Source organism: Lagopus muta, chromosome 21 (genome assembly GCF_023343835.1).
Source record: "Lagopus muta isolate bLagMut1 chromosome 21, bLagMut1 primary, whole genome shotgun sequence".
Classification (NCBI taxonomy): domain Eukaryota; kingdom Metazoa; phylum Chordata; class Aves; order Galliformes; family Phasianidae; genus Lagopus; species Lagopus muta.
Genome location: NC_064453.1, coordinates 2,511,285 through 2,535,123, shown reverse-complemented (window position 1 = coordinate 2,535,123; position 23,839 = coordinate 2,511,285). Strand labels below are relative to the sequence as shown.

At 42.6% G+C, this 23,839-nt stretch overlaps 1 protein-coding gene across 10 annotated transcripts; it reads right to left on the bottom strand.

The window, feature by feature from the left end:
• Positions 1–274: 274 nt before the first annotated feature.
• Positions 275–23,745, bottom strand: TNFRSF4 (TNF receptor superfamily member 4). 10 transcript variants are annotated; one of them, XM_048967435.1, is made up of 8 exons: positions 16,486–16,577; positions 8,998–9,109; positions 6,558–7,386; positions 5,144–5,275; positions 4,744–4,831; positions 4,189–4,277; positions 3,186–3,326; positions 275–2,916 (listed from the first exon to the last, which is right to left on the bottom strand). In XM_048967435.1, exons 3-8 carry the CDS (start codon positions 6,730–6,732, stop codon positions 2,765–2,767), a joined length of 777 nt encoding a protein of 258 aa, XP_048823392.1. In that variant the 5' UTR covers positions 6,733–7,386; positions 8,998–9,109; positions 16,486–16,577; the 3' UTR covers positions 275–2,764. The 10 variants fall into 10 exon arrangements, 7 of the variants coding, with proteins under 7 accessions (XP_048823392.1, XP_048823391.1, XP_048823394.1 ...); XR_007380803.1 differs by lacking the exons at positions 275–2,916; positions 3,186–3,326; positions 4,189–4,277; positions 4,744–4,831; positions 6,558–7,386 and adding exons at positions 16,947–17,179; positions 17,692–17,758; positions 18,151–18,252; positions 18,605–18,727; positions 20,480–23,745 and having other exon boundaries at positions 5,177–5,275; positions 16,486–16,611; XR_007380804.1 differs by lacking the exons at positions 275–2,916; positions 3,186–3,326; positions 4,189–4,277; positions 4,744–4,831; positions 5,144–5,275 and adding exons at positions 16,947–17,179; positions 17,692–17,758; positions 18,151–18,252; positions 18,605–18,727; positions 20,480–23,745 and having other exon boundaries at positions 6,755–7,386; positions 16,486–16,611.
• Between the last annotated feature and the right edge of the window lie 94 nt (positions 23,746–23,839).

Genomic DNA, 23,839 nt, shown 5'->3' with positions numbered 1-23,839 from the left:
ATGCTTGAATCTTTCTTCCTCCAGACGGTATCTTCTGTCACTTGTTTAGCCCAAAATGTTGCTGTTTCTCTGCCATTGTCAGCAACAGAAAAAGTGGCCAGCAGAGTTTCCTGTTACTTTGGTTGCTGGTAGCTGAAATTCCGGCTTAGCCACCAGTCAGGAAATGTTAAGCCACTTACTGATAAAAAGGAGAAAACTCACAAGTTCAACGGTCAGAAATATGACAGAGGAGTTTGGGGGCACGCTACTGCAATAGCCAAAGTTCTGCAAGACAGAAGTGAGATGGAAAAGTAAAACTGTATTGCTCTCAGGAACTATGAAATGACCTAAAGATGAAAATCTTTTCTTTCCAGTTTGCTTAATTATATCAAATACACACTTAATTCAATTGTTGAGTTTATTTTACCTTCACAAAGGGTCATCACCCAAAATCTGATTGAAAAACAGGCTATATTAAAAAATGAAGGGTCCATACAGAGCAGAGAGTAAACATGGCCAGCACAGGAGCAGTAAGAAGAGCCTTGACCAGGAGTGCAGACTTCAGAAGTATATTAAATCCCATGGAGCACCTGCTTATAAGGCAGAGCCAATCTTATGCTTCAAACTAAGTGTAAAACTCACACATCAAACTAAGTCCTGTCTCATTCAGTCCAATGCTTGGCACCTTTCATGAATCTCCAGTCCACCTCAGTTAAAAATTTGCATATTTCTCAATGCAATGGAAGAAAACACTTTTGAAATGAATTTTACATGGCAACACCTACAGGAAAAATTATCAGCAATGCACAAATTAACAGCAGAAGGATCAAAGAAGGCAAAAATACACTGAAAGTACTAATTAAGTTTCACAATATGCTTTTAAGAACTATCACTCTTCCCATTTTATACGATAGGAAAGGTAAGGTAAAAGGACATCAGCTGTCCTACATGGAATAACAGGGAAGACAGAAGATTAAAACTGGAGCTATGAAGGAATGCATTTCCCCCTACAACTTCATTTCCCCCTACAACTATTTCACCCAGTTGTAAGATTTCATAGTGCACAAGGACAAAAAGTAACAGCAACAAGATAACTCCTCTTGATACAGTCGCTGAGGAAATGTTCAGCAACAAAAGAATGTCCATAAATCATGAAATCAATCCTTTAGGTCTATTCAAGCTTGCCAAGAAGCTCGTCCTTTGAAGAAGGCTTCAAGAAAGACCAAATGGAAATGAACAGCCTTGGAGCAGATTACATGATTACATGATTAGGTCAGGAAGGAAATATTCCACTGTTCAGGACCCTCTTTTCAAGAGATCGTGCAACCCACACCATGGAGACAATACCTTGTAAGGGCTGCAATATGAGATATTTACAAACTTTTACTTGAAGGTGATTCAGACTCCTTTTTGTCCAGAATTGGTTTAGCCACCAGCCTACTCCAAGCAGCTTTCTCCAGAGTATATGAAGTCTTGTCTTTCTCTAAACAGCATGATTCTCAATGGAGTCTACCAGAAGCCTCTTTTATTTAATTTATTATTCCAGGTACCAAAGGTTTGCTGAGCTACAGGGGAGAACAGGGATAAAATTTACTTCTGTTGCAACTGGAGAGTGGTCCATGGATTAAAATTAATGGTCCTTTGCTGCCTAACAAGGAGGGGCCTATGGGTGATACTATATTTCCTGTAGCCCTGGAGGGACTGATGGTGGAACATTGGTCTTTTATGAACCTGTCAGTTCGTGGGAGCACCACACAAGAGTGTGCAGAAGATGCAAAGTGGAATAATAATGACAAAAAGGGCCCCTGGTCCCAAGCAACATTAAAAAGAGCATCAACAACAGCAACACCAAAATTAAAAACAAACATACAACAAAACCCACAGCTCAGATAAACTTTGCAAAGCAATGCAGCTGAACAGAGTGTCAGCCTGACTTAGCAGGTTCTTTGTTTCTAAATGCTGGGTTTGTTAAGGAGAATCAAAGCAAAACATGGTCCCACACCACATCCTTATCTCTAAATTGGAGAGAGACAGATGTGAAGGGTAGACTATACACTGGATAAGGAACTGGTTGGATGGTCACAGCCAGAAGGTTGTGGTCAGTGGCTTCATGTCCAAGTGAAGGCTGGCAATGAGTGGTGTCCCCCAGGGGTCTATCCTGGGACCAGTGATCTTCAGCATCTTCATCAGCGGGATCGAGCTCACTCTCAGCAAGTTTGAAGACAACACCAAGCTGAGTGGTGCAGTTGATAAGGCAGAAGGAAAGAATGCCATCCAGAGGGACCTGGACAGGTTTGACAAGTGAGCCCATGAGAACTTAATGAGGTTCAACAAGGCCAAGTGCAAAGCGTTGCACTTGGGTCAGGGCAATCCCAGCTACGTGTACAGACTGAGAGAAGAACTCAATGAGAGCAGTCCTCTGCAGAGAAGGACTTGAAGGGTCTAGTGGGTGAAAAGCTGGATATGAATCAACAGTGTGTGCTTACAGCACGGAAGGCCCCATCCCTAGAAGTGTTCCAGGCTAGGCTGGATGGGGCTTTGGGCAGCCTGACCCACTGCCTGATTTAGTGGTTGGCAACCCTGCCCACTGTAGGGGAGCTGGACTAGATGATCTCTCGGGTCCCTTCCAACCCAAGCCATTCTAGGATCCTTTGAAAACTTACCCCAAACCCATTCCTTATTTCTATGTACATAATGATGCTTATGCACCCAGTCCCTCCCTCCTGTTTGGTTTACAGCTGAGCTCAGCTCCTCATTCTCACAGCACGTTGCAGTTTGTCTGTTCTCAGTGGAGACTTGGAGGTTGGAAGTAGTAAGGTTTCTCTTCCAGTATTTTGTCTCCATGTTCTTCTTCTGGAAACTGGCAGCTGTAAGTCTCTTCTCTCTGGTGGGATGGTTGTGAAGCCAACGGCAGCCTAGAGATGTTACGTTCCACATCTGCAGTGAGAATAAGCAAAAACACTGCACATGCAAGAGGCCTTCATGCAGCTCATTCGCCCCATTACCTTTTCCAGCACAGACCCACTCTGAGGAGGGGGGCAAAGATACAGCTGAGGCACTGCATCATAGCGAAACCAAGCAACTAGTCCAAAAATCATACAGCAAATCAGAATCTACTCTATTTATTCAACTTACTCTCTTCTAAATCTGGAGCACGCACTGTTCTCCAGTGAAAAACCACAGGGAGGCCCACAAAGCACACTTACTGTCAGCTGCGGGGTGTTTTTCTTTCTTCAGCGACCAGATGCAGAGATGCAAGAAGAAGGTCAGCAAGATGAGAACAAATAGACCCACTGCTGTCAGGATGGCCAGCATAGTGGTGTACCGAGAATCATTTGTAACATTGTCTGCAATTCAATATACAACACAGAATAAGAAAACGCGTGCCCAGACAAATGCCAAAGGAAAGGCTGTGCTTCCAAGGAAATTTCATCATTAACTTCCTCTTTCTGTGGAAATTTATTTGCCTGGGGTAAAAGCAGTGCACTTGTTTGCAATAGAACTCAGGTGCTCCCAGGCAAAGGTGCAGTGGATCACTATCTGTGGTAAAAGGCATTCATGAAAAAAGCAGCACTGTCACTTGCTCTATCTACTCTGTTTTGATTTTTGCTCTTTAGGGGGATTCACCTTCAACGTTTTCTTGAAAAGCAGTACAGTAAGCCAAATTTTCACACTTCTGACAGCCTCACAGAAATTAAAAGTAGCACCTTTCAGCAGTTTCTCTCAGCAGCACTAATAGCTTCTCTAAATGAAGGGCCCAGGGATCTGAAAGGTACCTCTAGGGATAAGGGAAAGGTAGAGATAGAAGCTTTTTCTGATATTCAGTACCTGCAAAGCTTGCAAACAGTCATTCCTGGGCAGTTTGATCCACAAAGAGACACACAGTTTCAGTTCTGAGTGTTGTGGACTGAACAAATACTTGTAAAGGAAGTGAATGACCCACTCAACTATTGTCTTCTGAGAAAAATCTAGCTAAGCAGCAGAGTTTCAGTGGAAAACCGAAAGTTTCCTAGCTGTGCTCTCAGGACAACTGCTGGTTGCCTGGGTCATCAACTCTAACCTGTATTACACTGGCATAAACACAACAGTCATTTTCAAAGCAAGCTAGCATGATAGCAAGCTATGGGTAGCACTTATGCAGGAGGGCAGCAACTGCAGACACAGAAAGAAAGAGGAGGCTCAAAGAAACAAAGCACTGTGAGCTGATACCTCGGTCCAAATATTTAACCAGGTAGCCACATAATGAATTGTGTGTGCTGTTGCCTTGCTTGATTGTTAGGAGGCCAGAACTTTCACAACTAGAAGAAGAAAGAGTCATATTTAGAATGCTGCTGCCCTTTCTTTCACTCCTCCCCAGCCTTTTTCCTTGGCTTCTTATCTTCCTTCCCACTGCTCTTTCCATAGCTCATTTCCTTTGTTTCTTTTTCATAGCATTGCAGGTAAAATTAAAGCAGCCCCATAAGGAGATAATACCAGATCAAAATTGTCTCCATGCATATTTATTTCAATTTTTGGTACAATTGATGCCCATATTTGGCATAATTTTGCATCAGTTTGTGCTGGACTTAAAAGCAGGCTTAATACATAGCAGCTTACTTTAAGGTTTGCTTTGAGATTGGCTAAAAAGGCAGAAGATAAATTTGTACTGGTGAATTTAAAAAGCCCAATCATTTCATCTCACTGGTGATCTCGTCTCTGATTCAGTTTCCCCATCTGACATATTTGTCATGCATGTCATCATGGAACAAAAATATCAATACTTACTCAGTCCAGCTTTGGCACCAGCTGTTCTTACCATTAGAATAAGTTCCTGTCTCACATGGCTTACATGAATACGTATAGTGAATGATACCTAGGAGAAAAGAGAGCATGAACTGTTAGTGGTCAGTGCCTTTAATGAAAGACACCGAGGTACAACAGCTTAGAGCTCTTTCTGCTTTATGAATCACACTCCTGGAGAGATGTGCAAGCAGCTCTTGCCAGTTTTGCATCTTTGGACACATAGGGGTTTAAGTCACTGAAGCCATGATATAGACACCATTTCTCTCCTCCATTATCGTAAGCATTCCCAAAAGTGGATTGAAATAAGTAAATGGAACTGTGGCTCAGCAAGCTACTTATATTAAGCTTTGCCTTTTAGAGACATTTGTGTTTCTTTAGTTACCCAGCCTAATCAGCTCCTTGCCCTCTGGACATTCAGTTTTCTTGCAGGAGGAACAGGACCTATCAGTACAACTGAATCCCTGAGGACACTTGCAGTCTGCATCCTTTGCTTCTTCACATGGGCTGTTGTCCCCTGCAATGAAGAAAGAGAGAATTTAGAGTTGCCTTTTAACTGAAATGCATTTCACCATTAATCTGACTGGCTGATACACACGAAACACATTAATAACCCATCCAGTCAGCTCTCAGAATGCTGCCAGAGCTCTTCTCAGCCAAGCTCAACATCATTAAAGCAGAGATGCTCAAAAGACCAATGAAATGAAGACCAAGTTCCCTTTCCATGGCTTTCCCAACAGCAGCTGTGACTTCCTACACTCTGCTGGAAGAAGGGAGTCTAAATCTGAGCCATAAAACCAACATGCTTCCTATTCTCTGTTTCCAGAGGAATTCTACTGTGAACTTTGCTTGCTCCCCACAAACGTCATCTCTAATTGTGAGGCTCCTGGGTTCATGAAAGCAGAGGAGTAATTGCATCTACTTGATCCCATCAGCAAACAGTTCTATCAAGCAGTTCTTTTAACAGTGGGAGACCAGTTCAAGGAAAATACTATTCAACTCAAAGGTTTTGTGACCCTAAAGAAAAAAATACATAAATGAGGGAAACGTTTGAAAACCCACAGCAAGTTGTGAAGATTATTTCCTGAGATTGGTGATGGAATGTACGGGTCTACCAGGAACTGCCCACAGTTTCCTCTGCTCACCTCTGGCCTCCTCTTATTGGTTTTGGTAACGTAACGAAGGCAGATAAAAAAAGAAATAGTTTCAGGATGCTTCTCTCTGTGTATTACTAGTGGGGGATTCTGGAGCAGATCCGACCAAGCAATGACTCTCCTACTGCACCCTATATCACTTGATGTCAATTGGAGTAGAAACACCCTGGGGTCCTGATAGCACCTCTGGCAAGCGCTGTGTGAGAGGAAACAGCCTTTCTGTCCACATGGAACAAGAATTCTCCAGCTACTGAGCAGAGGCAGCCCATAAAGCAGAAGGGATCCTCTCCTTCACTACATTCACACTAATTTTCTGCATCCCTTTGCTGACCTGAAGGAGCCTCAGTAAGGAACTGAATGACATTGTTTCTAAAAGCTCATTCAGCCACTATCTCCTGCATGGTCACCACCAGGTCCAGTGTCCTCCTTGCCACTGTGACAATGAACACACTGCCTCCTCCAGTCCCTTTCCTACTACAGAGCAAGAAGCACAGGCACATAAATCTTCAACACACATCCACTCTGCAGCTAAAGGACACTTTGAATTTAGTGGGGCAGAAAGGAAATCCTCGCGGTTTTGTTTTGAATACACAATTACTCAGAGCACACACACGCACCTGAAAGAAGACAAACGTATTCCCTTACCTGTGCTGGAGAGGCATTTGGGGCAGCATTTCTTTACATCCTTAGCAATGGCTCTCAGCTCACCATCAGGGCATGATATTGCCAGAGTCTGTTGTGCCCAGTGCCACAGGCACATTGCCAGCAGCAAACGAGCTCGAGTATTGAGGAGACAGACTTCTCTTCTCCGTCCAGTCATGTCTCAAGCTCTACAGCCTCAAAGCAAGCGAGGGTGGGCTTCTATCAGGACTTCCCCTGCTAAAATTCTCCTCCACCTGAGACTATGGGAAGGTACTGCGCTTTTTGTAGTGGTGCCTGTGGTTGCTCTTCCTGGTTCTTTGAGGGGCGGGGAAATGCTTCTGCTTTGCACCATCAGATGCTTAGAGGGCTAAGCAATCTTGTGCCAGTGACTTGAATGAGGAGAGGAGTAAGATGCAGAAACACGTAATTCGATTTTCAGTGGGTTTTGCGAGTTGATATACAATTGATAATCAATGCAAATTAAAGCACAGCGTGAACTTCAGACTATTTAATTCTGGCTTATAGCTCCTAGAGAACTCAGAAACACTCAAGGATTTAGCTATGGGATATGCAATGTACATTAAGGTCACACATCCATATATTTTCTTGATTCTGTTCATTGTTTTCAAGTCCTTCACACTGGTTCAGCAGACTCTTATTTTCATGGCTGATTTAACTCCATACAGACACCACGAAACCAAGAGGAAATAATACTGCTCCAAGATCAGCCCTGATGCCATAATTGAGAGTAGTTGCAGGGACCCGCACAGATCCTCTGTCCTCACTTTCCTGGGATGCAAGTAGCAGAAAACAGCTCCTCAACAAAATTATACTGAAATTACACATATACAGACATATCACATATCACATACAGACATACAGACATATCAGCTGTAATCATGTCTTGCTGCTGGATTTAAATTTCACGCAGTCTTGTTTTACACAAATACAGACACACGCTTCCAACACTGCTTTATGTTTAGATAGCTTGCTTTTTTGTGGTTACATTTATGTGCATAGCAAAGACAAGATTTAAAATCCAATCTTGTTCTCAACTGAACTGGTGAATTCAGACACAAAGAGCTCGGAATGGATTCTTTTCCACACTGCATATGATGACACATAGGTCAAGGCAAAGGAGAATGAGACTTGAGAAATGAGTTCCAGTGGAAAATACCATACCTTGGCATTTGACTTGCTCTTCATAGGGCTTGCTATATTGTTTCTTTAGTTTAATACAAGCCAGTGATGCCTAAATAAGTTTCCCACACAGATCCTATCGTTGTTCCTTTGCTGTGTTCTGTGCTTTCTTCCTGAAGATTCATCCATATTGCTCACAGAGTGGTCAAGCAGCAGGTGCTTCACTTGGTCCTTGATCTATTCATCTATCTACCTGTGCTCCTGTCACTAGCTGGAAGCAATCAGATAAATTTGGCATGCAATAGATCCTTCTAGGTGGAACCTTTCTGCCAAAAGCCTGCATCCCATCTAGCTGCTGCCAGGCTAAAGGTCAAGAACCAGTGGTTTGATTTGGCTTTTTTTTTTTTTTTCCCAGAAAACCCCCTCAGAAGGCCAACTGTTGTTCTTCTGAAACTGCAAGCCTGCTAGTTTGTATGCCAGCCACGCAGGAGATCCCCTCCTCTTCCCTCACTGCCCTGCTCCTCATAATACTGACAGCCTGCGCCACTCATGCTACACAGAAACCCAGAGACACTCAGCCTGCTGCTGCCCAGCTGGCTACCAAGTGCTGGTACCCTGTGTTAGGGTTCCTGCCACCAGTTCATTCAAACAGAATGACGAGTGTTGGGCAACACACGGAAAATTACAGGTAGTGACCAGGGGGCTTCTCTTGGCTAGAAAACAAGGTGCAGTCAGCAGCACACAGACCTCTACCTCATCCTCTGAACACAGTAAGGGACACAGGAGTCTACAGTCTTACAGTCAAGTCAAATTATTAGGCAAAAGCACTGAGTGCTCCAACACATTCTAATCAATTATGACCACTTCTGAAATGCACACCAGCCCTGACCACCTCTGCAGATATTTACATTATCCTTAGCTTGTGTCAGAACAGGATGGGAATACAGAGAATTTCTTTATGGTCAAAGAATTTCTTCATGGTCAAATTCCTGACCATGGTTACGTTAAGATTCGTCCCAGGCCATTCTAACAGCAATACTGCTGGTCTGTATCACAATAGGAATCAATTGCTTGTTTTCCTCCAATTTTTGGAATATGGGTGCTTTATGAATTGGTCTTCGCATGTCCTCACTCTTGCTGAACTACTACAGTTGGGAGCAAGCACTGGCAGATGATGGAACATTACAGTCAGAAAACTGACAAACACAGCAAGACTAAACCACTAGTGTCAGCAGTGACCTTTTAGAGGCAACTCAATTGTCTGTCTTCAGAATCTTTGGGGTTTTTCTGAAGCTAATCTTACCTGTCTCTGAGGTACTGACATTTCATCTGCTGACTCCTTTCTTGCTCAGTCCCATGTGTGACACACGTTGATGCTGCCAGGCCTCATGCTGGTACCTGAGCCGGATCTGCACCTGTTGACAGAACAAATGACCACTTCACTAATCAAATCAGCACTAGTTCTTATCTCCTCACCTTCAGTTTGGTGGTTTTATTAAGAAGCTAGAGGATTAACTGGACAACATTTGACTAAAACTAGACATTTTGGCTACCAGTAATCCTCACAGTCTGCAGCTTCCTAGGCAAGCAGAGGCCTCAGTTTCTGTCAACCTATATGACCTGTGTTCAAAATTACAAGGTCATAAGAAGCAACGTGGTCTTCACGGTTGCCTGAGCACATTTCATGCCATGCTTTCTCTTTTGCATGAAGTAAAAAGGCATAGCTGGCACAAAACTGTCAAGAACAGGTAAAGAGATGAAGCTGCCAGCTGAGATGCTCAGAAATACCTTGGGGTTCAGAGCTTGCTGCTGCCATGGTCCCTTCAAAGAGACACTCTGCAAGGAACCATACTGGAATTCAAGCTGAATGGTCTCTAATGCTCTGATTCCTCAGCCTTGAATGAAGGGGTCAGTATTTTAGGACTGTCTTCAATAAACAAGCCTCGATTCTGAGCATGGAGCCACAATGCATTAAGAGTCCTGGGAAAGATGGATTTCTTCTTTGGAGTCAATGGATCTACCAATCTGCTGGCGGGGGGTTGGGAGGAACAACAAAAAACAAAGTAACCACTTCTCAAATGTAATTATTTCTTGAAAGTTCAGTAGCTCTGCTGATGCTGCTTTTACCAGTGTTATCAATGATAAGACAGGTTTCCTGACATTGACCAAAACAGCAATCTATGTAATTCTTCAAGTAAGAGGTTATTCACATGAAATCTATGTAATTTCTTGAATGACTAACGATAGATCAAGGTAGATGTTGCCTTGCTAGCTCTCTCTTATCAGCTCCTTTTATCCCATGGTAGATAACTCCATCATAAGCTAGAGGATTCACACTGTTGTTACAGAATTTGGCTATAACTATCTGCCAGTCTTTATTATAGAGCACTCTACTATGCCATGACTGCTACAGGAGGGTTATCTCACATGTGGTTGCATGACTTGCTGTTCCAGGGTGCCCGAGCAGAGCAGCAGCTCTGGAGGGCTGCAGGACACGTGAAGAAGCAGATGGGGCACATGGTAAGCCCAGTGTCACAAGGACATTCATCTGTTGAGTCCCTTCTTGCTCAGCAGGATATCATATGACATAGAACAACATCCACAGACCAGGGAAGAAAAAGCTCACAGAACAATAACTCAGCTGCAGTTGGAAATAGAAGACAAAACCTCACATGCTCCTTTCAGTTCTGCTGGACTAACTTTAACCCAGACTCAAGACTTTGGACTAAGCAGAGCTTGCACTACTGGCAGCTCCCAGAGCCTGGGATACTTGCAGTGTGCCTGTTCAGTGCCCGCCCTCTTTTGGCCCATGGGGAGCATTACCGTCCTGCAGACCTGCGACAATAAGGCTGGGGCTGTGGCAATGCAAATGGCTCACATGGAGCCACGTGTGGGTTTCTAGGCAAGCTGAATTTTCCTCACCTGGAAAAAGTTATCCAGACTCCTGGATCCTACCTTTGAGCAGCGCTAAGGAGCCTGGTGCACACACAGCAGAGCCCTGCTTTAGCCTACAAAATGAGTCACCTCTCTGGGTTGCCTGCAGCCTAGCCACCAAAAGCAGCGACTCCTGGAAAAGGTAGGAGCATAGGCTGTAATCTAACAGTGACATTTCATAGATGGAAACTTTATGAAACCAGACAGAGGCAGAAAACTCACACTCCTTGACGTTACCAAGCTGTGCCTTTGATCCCCAACTCATCACTGGGCACGGTACGTTATCAGAAAACGTGATCTTTCTGAAGTCTCTCATGGAAAACTTGAGTCATTTTGATACGCTTCCAGGTCAAAGGTAATGTGATAACAACAAGAAAGTGCATGATAGAAGAGATCAGCAGTAGCCACAACAGTGGGCAGTTGTCATGTATTTTAGGAGGAAAAGATAGAGTAGACAAAAACCCAAGATTCTTTTCCTCCTGTTTTCTGTAGCAGCCTCATGACTGAATTTCTATCTCTGCAGGGGAGGAATTTCAAACAAAAAAATGTAATATGCTGGCCCCAAGGCCTGTAAATCATGGTTAGTGCAGCCAAATAGTGTGCAGTTGAATTATTAGTGGAAAAACTAGCTTTATCTTCACTTCAAAATACAAAATTATAGGCATTTTAGTCTGTCTTATAGGTGGTTCTTAGGACAATCAACTGAAGAAATTTTAGTGACAATATTCATGCAGAAAGTTTTGCAGGTGCTTAAATGTCTTCTCAAATCAGGGCTCTGTGCCAACTAAAATACATTTACCTTACAAATCCAGTAACTTTACCAACTGCTCTGCCAAACAGTTCACATTAAAAGTGTGGTTTGCAGAATTGAAGAAGCTAACTGGCATCCTAGCAATTAGAAAGAGATCTGTAGGAAAGAACTGTGTTACATTGGGGAAAAAAAGTAGTATAGCCTTATTATCAGCATAGAGGAGTAGCACAACTCCACCTGTATTTCTGAAAAAAGGGGAAGTCTGACAGTTGAAAAACAGGAACTCACTTTGTGACAGCAGGCTCCTATCTTTGAGAAGGGAAAGTTCCACTTCTGGCACGTAAGGTGACACAAATGCGGGCAGAAAGCAGCACCAAGGTGCTCAGGATTCAATACATATTATTAACTGGGGGTTTTACAGCTTGCTTGTTCCACAGTTTTCATTGTGGAATGAGAAACCCATTCAGAATTTTGACAGAAGAGCAACAAGACCTAACGTGCTATTTTTCAAATATTATTATGCTGGATACAGAAGTCCTACAGCAGTACAGCCAGAACAAGTGGGCTCATATAGTATTAGCATAAAAGCCTTCAGACACCTGGCATGCTGGATTTCCTCTTCAGTTTTCCTCACTGATGAGCAACTGCAGGTTGTGCTCAGCTGCCCTAGCTTGGCTGTGCACTTCCAGGGCCATCAGAATCACACAGAATAGCCAGGGTTGGAAGGGACTTCAAGGATGAAGAAGCTCCAGCCCTCTGCCACACGCAGGGCCTCCAACCTCCACATTTCACACCAGCCCAGGCTGCCCAGGGCCCCATCCAACCTGGCCTTGAACACCTCCAGGGATGGACGGGGCATCCACAGCCTCTCTGGGCAGCTGTTCCAGCACCTCACCACTCTCATAGCAAAGAATTTCCCCCCGACATCCAACCTCAATCTTCCCACCCTCAACTTAAAACCATTTCTCCTTGTTCTGACGTTATCTACGCTTTCAAAGAGTTGACTCCCCTCCTGTTTACAGGCTCCCTTTAGGTACTGAAAGGCTGCAAGTCCTTCTCCAGACAAAACAATTCACCTATGCCCTGGTTTCCAGGAAATCTGATCAAGGGTTTACAGGAGGGCACAAGAAACTAATGCACTTGAGCACGTTCCCATGCAGCTCAGCCAGAGGGCAGAAAATAAGTAAAATTCACCAAACCAGCTGCAAATAAACCCATGCCACAGAGCCTCTCTGGTCCCACAGCAGCACCTCTGCCAACTCCTCCTCCGTTCCTGTGGGCTGCATTTTTGCCATTAAGCCAAAGCTCATTTGCCATTAAGCTCATTAAGTCACAGCGAGCTCATTAGGTATTTGTGCCTCGCTCAGTTATGCCGAAGGCATGGTACTAATGTCATTGGCTGCCAAGTGCAGCCTACAAACTCTCCAAGTGTCATTTCTGAGAACTGCTTGAGTGTTCCCAGGAATCCTCTCTCAGCGTCATGCACTGCACCCTGTCATCCAGTTCACAGTGAGATGATGGTATCTAAACCACAGTGCACTCCCAATGACCTCTACATTCAGAGCTTGGGCTCTAAGTTTTAGAAGGGGCTGAGCCTTATCTCCAATCTCCAGCAGCTCTCAGGCCAGACTGCTACCATGTGTGATTTGCAGAGCAAACCAGCTTGCTTGCTTCACCCAGACAGCCAGAAGTGAAACAGCATACTGAAATAAAGCCTGCTATGCCACAGGTCTGACCATTTGGCAATCCTGCTTTTTGTATTATACTTGAAGCAACTGCATCCCAAAACCATTCTTGCAGCTTAGGGTCACTGTGATCAGATCTAAACTACACAGTAATTTTTTACTGTAGGTCAGGGTCCACGGGATCAAGCCACTGCAATCAGTGGCTATGCTGGTGTAACAACAGGGCCTAGGTAAGCTTAATTAGCAGGTAATAGAGCACCTTCCATTGGTGCTGGTAAAATCACAGGATGCCACTCCAGGTCAGGATGAACAGCAGAGTCTCAAAGGTCCCCAACGTGACTTCAACAAAAGAACTGGACCATAGGAATTTTGTTTAGCAATCAAATGCCCCAATACAGAAACCTACCAAAAAGTCAGTGCACATCTTATGCTCCCATCCAGAACCAGTCAATGTATTCTACAGACATACAAGTCATCCATGCACCTCACCACTGCCACAGTTTATTTGAAAGTCACTACTACACTTCATATATAATACAAATGTTTACATACATTGTATACGCACTTCAAAATAGGAAGCCAATAAGTATACCATATGTATAACATATAACAAAACATATGTTTAAAAACATGAATCACAACCAGCAGTATTCTTGAATACATTTCCTTCTGCATACTTTGGCATATGCTTTAACACCATGTGTATAAAATACCTATTACATCTAACAAGTTACCTACTAAGGAGTATTTGATGTGAAAAATACATCTGAATGATATAAATCTCAAGTTCACTTAAACTTTTTACACACTGAGGTATTCAAATTACAGCAAAAGCTATCCACAGTAACACGTCAGTTTTTTCCTCAGGCATTACATTTTCAGTGTGCTGTCTGAAGTGTTCTCTCCAAGACAGATTCTGATTCACGTGTGAAGAAAACACCACAACAGAAGTAAAATTCATTTCATACAGCATGCAGGCAAACAACCAGGCCTGCTTCAACTGCACACAAGCCACGTGAAGAACATTTCTTCAGTTCTGAATGGAGGTTCCATTGACAGCACATTCAAGGTGAGCATCCACACAAGCAGTCAAAGCATGGTTTGTGCACCTATCCCCTGTTACGTGATCTTCATACACCTTTGTTACAATGCAACCCTTGTAGATCCATATGCACAGTGCTGTTAAAAATTCAGCTCTTCTTATTAAGAAGTGAACATCCAGGGAGTTACTGTCACTAGGTTATCACTCACCAGCAGAAGTTCTATATGTCCATGTACATGCACTCAATTTAAGATACAAAAAGGTTTTCCCCAAACCCAAATCTACTGTCTGGAACCAAGCTTGCTCCTGGGTTTCTCCCTGCATCCACATTACTTTGAAGCAATCAATCAAACCCCACAAAAGCAGTTTAAAGCATTTTACTGCAGAGAAGTCGAAGCTGGACTGAAGCAGCCTTGCTGAGGACAGCCACACCAGGGTGTTCAGCACAACAGAACATCCACAGAGAGGAAGCAAGAAGTACGCTGACTGCACAGAGTTTATAGATAAAACATGAGTTATTCACAGCAACTTCCGAAGTCTAAAGCACAGACAAGTTGTATCCTGCCTTTCCCCCTACTCCGAACTACAGTTTCCATTAATAACATTCTAAAAGAAGAAACCATTCCCTTTGCCTTCTGGCAGCAATCACACAGATTTTACTTTTGATACACATGAGAATGTCTACAGATGTTCTGAACAATTGGAGAGCTTGAGCTGTTTTGAAGTCATGAATAATTCTATTTGATGGTCTATGGGGATACTGCTCAATACCGAACATGACATTCTCTCAAGGTCTGCCTCAGAGACAGGCAGAAAAGAAAGAAGTGGCACTAAATAGCCATTTATCAACAGTCACTTAAAAACCACCACCAGAATTGGCAGCTGTGACAACTGCCTCTGGAGGCACGGATGCCATGTACTGCTCATTTTGAGTGAGAAGCAAAAAAGCTGAGAAAATGGAAGCGCAAAAGAAGCTGGTTAGGTTAATTTGTGGAGATTCTCCACCTAAAAGGCAAAGAACTCCACTGGGAGTCAGCCTGAAACACTCAAAAGGGCTGCACTGAGATGTGCTCTGCTTAGCATCTCAGAGTGGCAGGACAAGATAGAAGTCTAGTTATTAAAGCAGGTCTTTTGATTTTGTTTGTCCATCTGCTCAGTGATTATCGCTTACTGCTTCATAAAGATTTCCTGCTTTCCAAAGACAACAGGCTCCCATTACATATATGATTGGTTAGAAATGCACAAAGGACTGTAGGACACAAAGGACAGGCTTGGCAGCAGCGATGCTGCATGTAGGAGCTAAGGAGAAGGAATCATGGCTCACTAAGGACAGCTATGATGCCTAAGGGCCACTCAGTGAGACCCAAAGGAACTGAAGCACAATTGAACAGTTAACACCCACCCACACATACAGCAACTGAAAGTTCTGTTACATTCATTACAATCGACTGGCTCAGAAATGCAGGATGCAGTAAAGTGATGTGGATTCAGTTTTTTATGAGACTGGAATTGGAGTCAACTTGTTCTTCCTGGATAGGAATTCGAAAGCTCCTTTCTGAAAGACAGAAAACAGAAATACTGTACAAAGTAGAAGGGGAAGGAAAAGGAAAGTCACGGACTTCCCTGGTTTCATGGATGCATAGGCAGCTATAGGTGACATTTGGATCAGTGTTTGTCCTTCCTGTCTGTCCTAGCAAAGAATAAGTGTAGGAAACAAGGAAAACACACTTTACCACTGCTCCATGAGGAAAACAAGGCAAGAGTCAGACTGCCATTTAATTACAAACAGAGGTCAGTTCTTCTCAGTCAACCTTTCCTGTGGTTGCAAGAGTCACATGAAGAATTCACTGTCACGTAGGAAAAATAACTATAATTTGCTCCCTAAAAAAAAAACAAACTTGCTTTTGGATCCTCACTGCTCTGAATAGAATTCCATGCACAGACTGATTTCTCTTTTTGATGTTGGTGGGGTTTTTTTTTGTTTTGGTTTTTTTTGCAGGGACAATGAGGGAAAGAACATGAGATAAAAATCAGAGAGGAAGAAGAACACAAATCAAGTCAAACAGTTAACGATGTAAACGCTCCAAGGATTCACACCAACAGCTGTACAGGAACAATTTCACACCATTTCCATCTGCACACTGTAAACTCAATCCTTCTGCATAGCAACAGAAAAACAAATCTCTGCTTTATAACACCACCAACCTGAGGCTGTATGTCCTTCAGCACATCAGGACTAACATTAAACGTGGGCATTAAGCACAGATAATGCTGTCCTACTCAGCCAAGTAGACTTCATGATGGAAATGACCAAAGTCCAAGCAAAGGGCCCTGATTATTCTCTTTCCTATATATTTTTCTCCCTAAAGAGCAACTTACTTTGATGGTCGTTCCTGCAAGGCCTCCTCTTGTTCTCTTTTTTGGCTGCTTGGATAATCAACATGAAAATGGATATTCCAGATACGATAAGCAATATCAGACAAATCAGGATAAGTGATAGAGACCCTGCAAAAACAAAACAGAAGAAAAAAAAATATTAACAAAGATGATTTTAGATGGAATTTCCACAGCTTTCTAGCTTCAAAAGAAGGAACCTGGAACTTCAGATCTCATCTAAGCAATCAGCTAGAGCAACAATAACCCTGAACCACAAAGCCCAAGAGTCCCACATATCGAGAACACTAGCAGATAGTCTCGAACCCTGTACAGGCCCTCCTTAAAGACTGTGCAGAATACAGATAAGTGTTCTGAGAAAGACCGATTTCTGATGAAATCAGCTTCAAGTGAAAATTCTCAACCAGCTCTCAGAGTGACTGTGCTCGGTCATTCCCTCTCCTTACCCCAGTTAGTGCCTGCGGGGCTCTTTGCATCCGGGCAAACAACAAAAGGGTTCACACTGGGTTTGGAGGGTGAAGGCACTGCAGTCGATGTATTATTCCTGTAGTAGTTGGTGGAAAGATGCAAAGTAGGTGTTGCACTTTGAGAGGTAGCTGGCTGTGTCCCATTGTCACTGCAAACAGCGTTATCTGATTTTGTCCCTGCTCGAAGAGTCTTTTTCCCAATAGCGCTGCAGCTAGAAACGTAAAATACATTACTTAGCTTTTCAAGTAGTTACAGTGATGACTTTATAAGCCACCTCCGTGGAACAAGTGAATGAAAGCCTGTGAACCTTGCTTTATCAATGCAAACTTGGCCTTCAGCTTTTCTAGGTTCTACAGATAAGTAAATAAGAATTAAGTTCATCAAAAGCTGTTAGTGGAAAAAATGAAGTGCTGCTTTACTGGCCATCTGTGCACTCAACAGCCTTGAACAGCAGCATTTGGCAAGGGAACTTTTTGTTATAGACATCTCTAGATTTTAAAAAGGGGCTGCATATATTGTTGCTCCCTGTGAAAAGAGGAAGGGGCAGAAGGTGGATGGATGCCTCAAATCAGTGCACAGACCACTCAAGACTCCTGGGTGATCAGCAACACAGTTTTACTGCATCCACTGCTGGTTTATCGTACAGATCATGACTTGAGCATTAATTGCTACAGAGTAAAACTCAAACTTTGTTCTGAAAGTGTTGGGATGAGCAATACATACTTAGTCCAAGGCCGACAGCTTTCATTTCCTCCTGGGGAATAAAACCCATCAGGACACATTAAGCACACTGAAAGAAAAAAGCAGAATTTGAGTTCAGTTAGCAATGTAACTGTATAGCAGCTCTGTGGTAGTTACACTAACAGCTTCTAGTACAGATCCAACAAAACACACAGGCTACAGAAACAGTGATCTACCCTGGGACAGAAGTGACACAACACGCTCAGGGGTTCATTTTAGTCTGCGACTCGCAAGGATTTCTCTACAGGCTAATTATGGATATTAATGGACAGAACATTACCATTTCTGATAGCTCAAATTGCAGAGCAGCAGTTTGCACAACTGCCCTGCTATAATACTTACTTTGAGATTCCAATTAAACAAATGATGACAGCTTTTGTACTAGAAAAAGCAACATCTGAAGTGGAGGCAAGAAGTCAGTCTCATACGTCCCTAACTTACCACTTCCCAGTGCATATCTGACATCTGGCATGTAACCAGGAATACACTTGCAAATTCTGTCAGAGGTCTTCTCACACTTCTTCACTTCCACGCTTCCCTTCTCTATGAACAGCAGAATAAAGGAGAAAGGAAAATTGAAAGCATCAATTAACCACCACTCAAGGCCTATCAGTTGTGTGTAGAAACAATCTGCAGGAGCTGCAGAGGACAAAGTTCAACAGCAACGCTTGAGATGTCAGTTTTCAGGCAGAACAAGCCTGCTTTCCTCCACCAATATCAACCAGGAGACATCAGCTATTAAACTGATAGCCCATCAAGTTTTTGGACTTCACCTTCTCAGGAGACAGGCTGTATGACATCAGCCTTTGGGAAGCTCAAGAAGATGAGAAAGCATATGAAGACCAACTCCCTCCCAAGTTCATATCCAGAACTGAGCACAGTATAACTGACTTACTAGTGTCACAGACTGTACAACTCCTGCAGAAGCTGTGATTGTGCTCAGTGCTAAAGTAATTGTCTTGACAGGGGGCACAAACTGTGTCTGCTGTTGCTGTGCAGCGGCTTCTCATTCTTTCACCTAAAATACAGACAACATAGAAGGAAGAACTGATTGTTATAAGGAGGAAATCCTCTTCGTTAGCACGCACTAGAACAAATTGTCCAGGAAGTCAGAGTTTCACTTACAACTCTGACTGAAATATTTAGCAGATTTACACATGCTAGAACCCCTAGAATTGTTACTCTATATAGCATCAGCTATAAATTAAGCAGTGAAAGCAGGCTAGTAGGGGCCAGGCAATTTGCAAAGACTTGAGAGCACAGATGAGTCTCCCAGTGCATTTGAAGCATCATTTCTCCAGACCACTTATTCATTTGCTTTTGGAGTTTCCAGCCAGTGTCAGTTGGAGAAAGCAAAATAAAACCAAACCCACACTTTTTAATCCTAGTATCATCTGTTATCTGTGTAAGGCTGTAGCTTTGTGTGACAGATCCTGCCTTCCATTGTAAGATAGCTCATGCAATTCAACTCAAAGCTGGCATTCTTAAAGCACACTAGACATGAATGAACGGGGCTGTATTTTGATTCTCATCTGCATTAGCATCAGTAGCAAATACATTACCAGCTCCACTTCATACACAGAGACAGAAAAGATGGAAGGCAGGCATTTCTTGCGACTCCAAAGACCATAGGTGCATTACACACTCCGTTTATAACCCAGCTAACACTTGCACCCATAGGTACTAATCAGTATCATATCAAGCACAATTACAGAAGGTCAGATTTATGCACTGGGATGCCAAGGTTAGCAAGCAAAACCACTTGCCCAAAATGAAACAGCAGATTAACGGCCAAGTTCATAGAAGGAATTGAATTCCTCTATCTAGTTTCTCCTCATACAGCCTAAGCTGCAGGAACCGTGATCAGCTTGAATGACCAGGAGTCTTCCAGCTGAAGTTAAATACTACCCTTAACTAATCCTTATCCTCACACGTTGTTTCTTTCATTTTGATCCTCCACCTTGTAGGTCAAGGAGAAACAAAATGATTGAGATATAAGCAATCTTGTATATCTGCATGCAAGTATAAATTTCCTTAAACTGAGCCCAAAAACACTCAGGTTTCCATAGTTTTGGGAATAAGGCAGTAATGAGACTGCCTCAAGTTTTAAGTTTCATACTGAATGCCAACTTATCGCAACTGGCATCTGAAGACAACACCATGTTCAATTTCTACTGCAACAGACTGCATAACATCGATTTTGTGTGGTAGACAGCCATGAAAATAGAAAGCACCTTTGTAGAATCTGCTCACAGACAAGAACAGAAAGTTGGGTGTTTCTCATTTACAGTTCTTCAATTTTTGTTTAATAGTGTAGCTTTTTCCTTAAAAAAACAAAACAAAACACCAAGCCTTAAGTAGAAAAAGCCTTGCTAGAAAAAAAGTTTCTAAAACATCTATAGCAAGAGAATAACCTAAAGTTTTATTTGCCATTATTCAGGATTTCTGGGTTGAAATTCTTTTTAGTAGGTAACTCCTACCACCTTTTCTCAGATAACACTCCCACAGTGAAAATGCACCACACTGACACAGGAGGGAAACTGAGCCATAGAAATGAAATGCTGTATCCCTAGAGAAGGTTCATAAGTTCAGTAAGCTGCAAGATAACCTGTCCTCCTAAAGCGATGAACATTCCTCAATTAGTTTTTTTCCCCATGTTTACTTCCTAACTCGAATATTTTCATCAAGATATTTTCTACCACTTGCAAGTTATTAATTGATTGATATCATATCAAACAAGTACCATAACCATACAGTGAAGGTTACTTACCAGGTGCACAGTCCTTGCAGCATTTTGTACCAAAGGGATATTCATGTTCTTTGCATTTCGAACCCAAGCAATGGGTAAAAGTGACCACCAACAGCAAGAACAGAACAGGAGAAAAATGCAAGTAAAAACCTGCAGCCACCATCACGTAACCCTACTGTCCTGGGAAAGGAAGCTCTGTTTTCTCAGCAGCAAACTCCTGGAGGAGCTGATTGCAAACCACTGGCAATCAGAACAAATTCTTATGTCAGCTGCTGGGAAATTCCCAGTATGTGTTCCACGCCCTCACGTTTCTTCCCACCCCCTGGCAAGCCCATTTTTTGTAGTTCAGAACTGTATTCAAGGGCAGAAAGACAGCAAGCTAAGTAGTAGTATTACAAGAAGGCTATAGCTGAGTCTTAAAAGAGCATGCCTCTAGCCTTGTACACATCTCTCTGCCAACTGCTAAAGCACAGTTTCAACATCTGGAGAAGTAGAAGAGACACTCCTTGTTATTGTGAAGAGAATTAAAGCAATAGAGGCAACACCAGAAAACCGTTACATATCAGAGCCACAGGTAAAATGAAACAGCACACAGACTCACTCCTTAACAGGCAAGTAACAGACAGATTCTCTGCCCTCAGTGTCACGTAACAGCAGATCTATCACTTCTACTCCTGCATAAAACCCAACATTGTTAGTACCTTTCTCTGCTTAGGAAGTCACCTCCGTATCATCCTCCAAACTAGCACAAGCTGTGAGATGCACTTGCACAGTTCTCATCTGGACTTGCAACGTCACACACCCTGCACTGCCATCGGAGAGAGGTATGTATGCTGCTGACTCAAAAATAGAGACTGGTGTCACTTTTACCATTTGCTCCAACGGAGGGAATTTTTTTCTGGTAGAGGTGTGCTCTGTGAAAGCAAAGGATGCAATATTTACGTACCAGCTACCTTTGATGCCTATTTTTACACAGCACAGGCACTGCAGTCCACCTCCCACCTAAAGAAGGACAAGTAGAGAATAAGGTGATGGCACTAGGAAATTCATGGCTCTCGTTTTTGAGGTTCATTACTGGAATCCTACTAATGCAGGACCCAAATTTAAAGGTCTTCCCCATGCCAAGAGACTTCAAACAACTCTTACATAAAGCCCAAATGAGACATTCCACAGTAACCGGGTGTTTTATTTTCATCAGTTAAGAACACATCTAGACTGCCTAAAGGGGATCTATTTCTACCTACACGTCAACATGAAAGACCCAACTGGAACAGACTTATACTTGGACTCCCAGCTGGCCCGCAGAACCAGAAAGGTCTGAACAGCAGCACCCTTGGCCTATTTTAGCTGGAATGCTGCTTTTTCATTTCTTCAATTTCTGTGAGTCTGTTTAAACGTGGCAGGGAAAACAGAACACTAAGGCAAAAGGGTGATTTGCTACTTCTCCTGTTTTCCAAGCATTCTGGAAAACAACCAGCGTGGAAAAGAAGTCACAGCTGAAAGCCAATCCTTCCAAAAGGAAACAGAGCCGAGAGGGAAAGTAAAGCAGCTGAACTTAACCACCTTCACACTCAATCTGCATGCACGAGATACCCAGATCTCCTTCTGTAGTATTGCACTCAGTGGCACCTCAGTGGCTCTACGCCTCATGACTCAGTTATTCCCCCAGCAATACTGAGGCTTTATTTTCCAGTAAGAAACTGAAAATGCAAACTCATGATATTCAGAAGCAAGGTATGGTTAAGAGTCTGCTACCTACATTTAAACTGAGAACTCCTAAAATGTTACATCAGCAATGAAGCACTCACATTCTTGTTAAGGATGCTTTAATACAAATGAAATTCTCCTCTGGTGGGTTTCAACTCTTCCCATTCATTGAGAAACCTAAAACCAGAACATTTCCAAACCACAAAGCAAAAATACAAAATGATGTATGTATATAAAGACTCTGAAACAAGCCATTTAACAGAAACAAACCAAATAAAAAGTAGGGCATATTGAAACAGAAAGATGGTAATACTTATATTTACATTATATTAAGAGAATAAATTTACTCAAATATAACATCTTAATTGGATTTTTCAGGCAACCCTTCAGAAAGAGGGTTTTACAGTAAAGATGAAACCAGCGTAAAAATACTTTATTTAGACAGCAGTGGGAATGACCTTCGTGCTGCACGAGGCTGCCAGGGATTACCCCAAAAACAGACTGATTAAAAAACCTCAAGTGCTGACTGCACTTTGCTCTGTCAAAAGCCATTCAGAAGCAAAGAACGTTTTCCTCCCAACCTTAAGGTTCACGAGCTCATCAGCATCACTAATTTGCACAGAAACAAGCACCTACACCAGTCTCAACAGCCACCTTTAGTTCAGCAGGAATCATAGATCTAGGTGAAGCCCCTTGCTCTGTGCAACCTCTGAAATGCACACAGAAAAAAACCCCAGCACCAGTTTTCTTTTTAAACAGATGCAGAAAAGATTCTCTAACATTTAAAACAGCTCTTAAAATTCCATTATGGCAGGAGAACCTGGATTAAATTCTCAACAATGCATAGCTAGGTTGAGATGCCTTGAAAAACCTACTGGATCATCACGGATGAATGAGGAATCTCAGGAATATGGCTATCATCTTTTCTCCTGATTCATGAATACCTGCAACAATTACTGGAAACCAACTGTGAGAACAGCATTTGCTGGAACTAACTCCTGTAACTGCTCAACAACAGTGCTCAATTCTTAAGTAAAATCCAGTAAGAACTGAACCTCAGGACATAAACAATGACAGTAACCAAGTAAGCCATTGATACTGAGTACAGATATCATTAAATGTGTGTTGACTACACAGATCAGGGAACAGTAAAAAAAGAACTGAACGTGACTGGAAAAGCACACACAGCAAGAACAGCCCAGGCAGTTGCATCCTGATACAATTTACTGATTTTCTTAATTAAAAAAAAACACAAAACTTTGAAATGGATGTGACCATAAACAAAATACAAACAGATGATTTGCTGAGCAAAACAGAAGTATTCCCAATCAGTCTATGAATGGATATCCTCACGAGGTTAGAACACTTATCTGAACCACAGTCCCCCTTTACAAAAGCCAACATCTTTCAGTGTTTATTGGTGATTTCCCATGGATCAGCAGCTATGAGGGCAACAATATTTAAGATGCCTCCATCAAATGCAATTAGCCAAAAGCAGCTGGAACTTCAGCTGGATTAACTGTATAAAACAGAGTGAACTCGAGCAGTCCAGTACCTGCCTCCTTATTTTTGGACTTGGTTTTTCATGTTACATACCAAAGGCAACAAAAGCTGCAGATCTTCTATATGGACGGAAGGTTTTTTAGTACAACACAGTACGCATATAACACAGAT

Excerpts from the sequence above, each read along its gene's own strand:
- TNFRSF4 (XM_048967434.1), bottom strand. The coding sequence starts at position 20,621 with ATGGTGGCTGCAGGTTTTTACTTGCATTTTTCTCCTGTTCTGTTCTTG. Across the intron at positions 18,728-20,479 it reads CTGCAAGGACTGTGCACCTG|GTGAAAGAATGAGAAGCCGC; the intron begins GTAAGTAACCTT and ends TCTGTATTTTAG. Across the intron at positions 16,612-16,946 it reads CCCCGCAGGCACTAACTGGG|GGTCTCTATCACTTATCCTG; the intron begins GTAAGGAGAGGG and ends TTGTTTTTGCAG.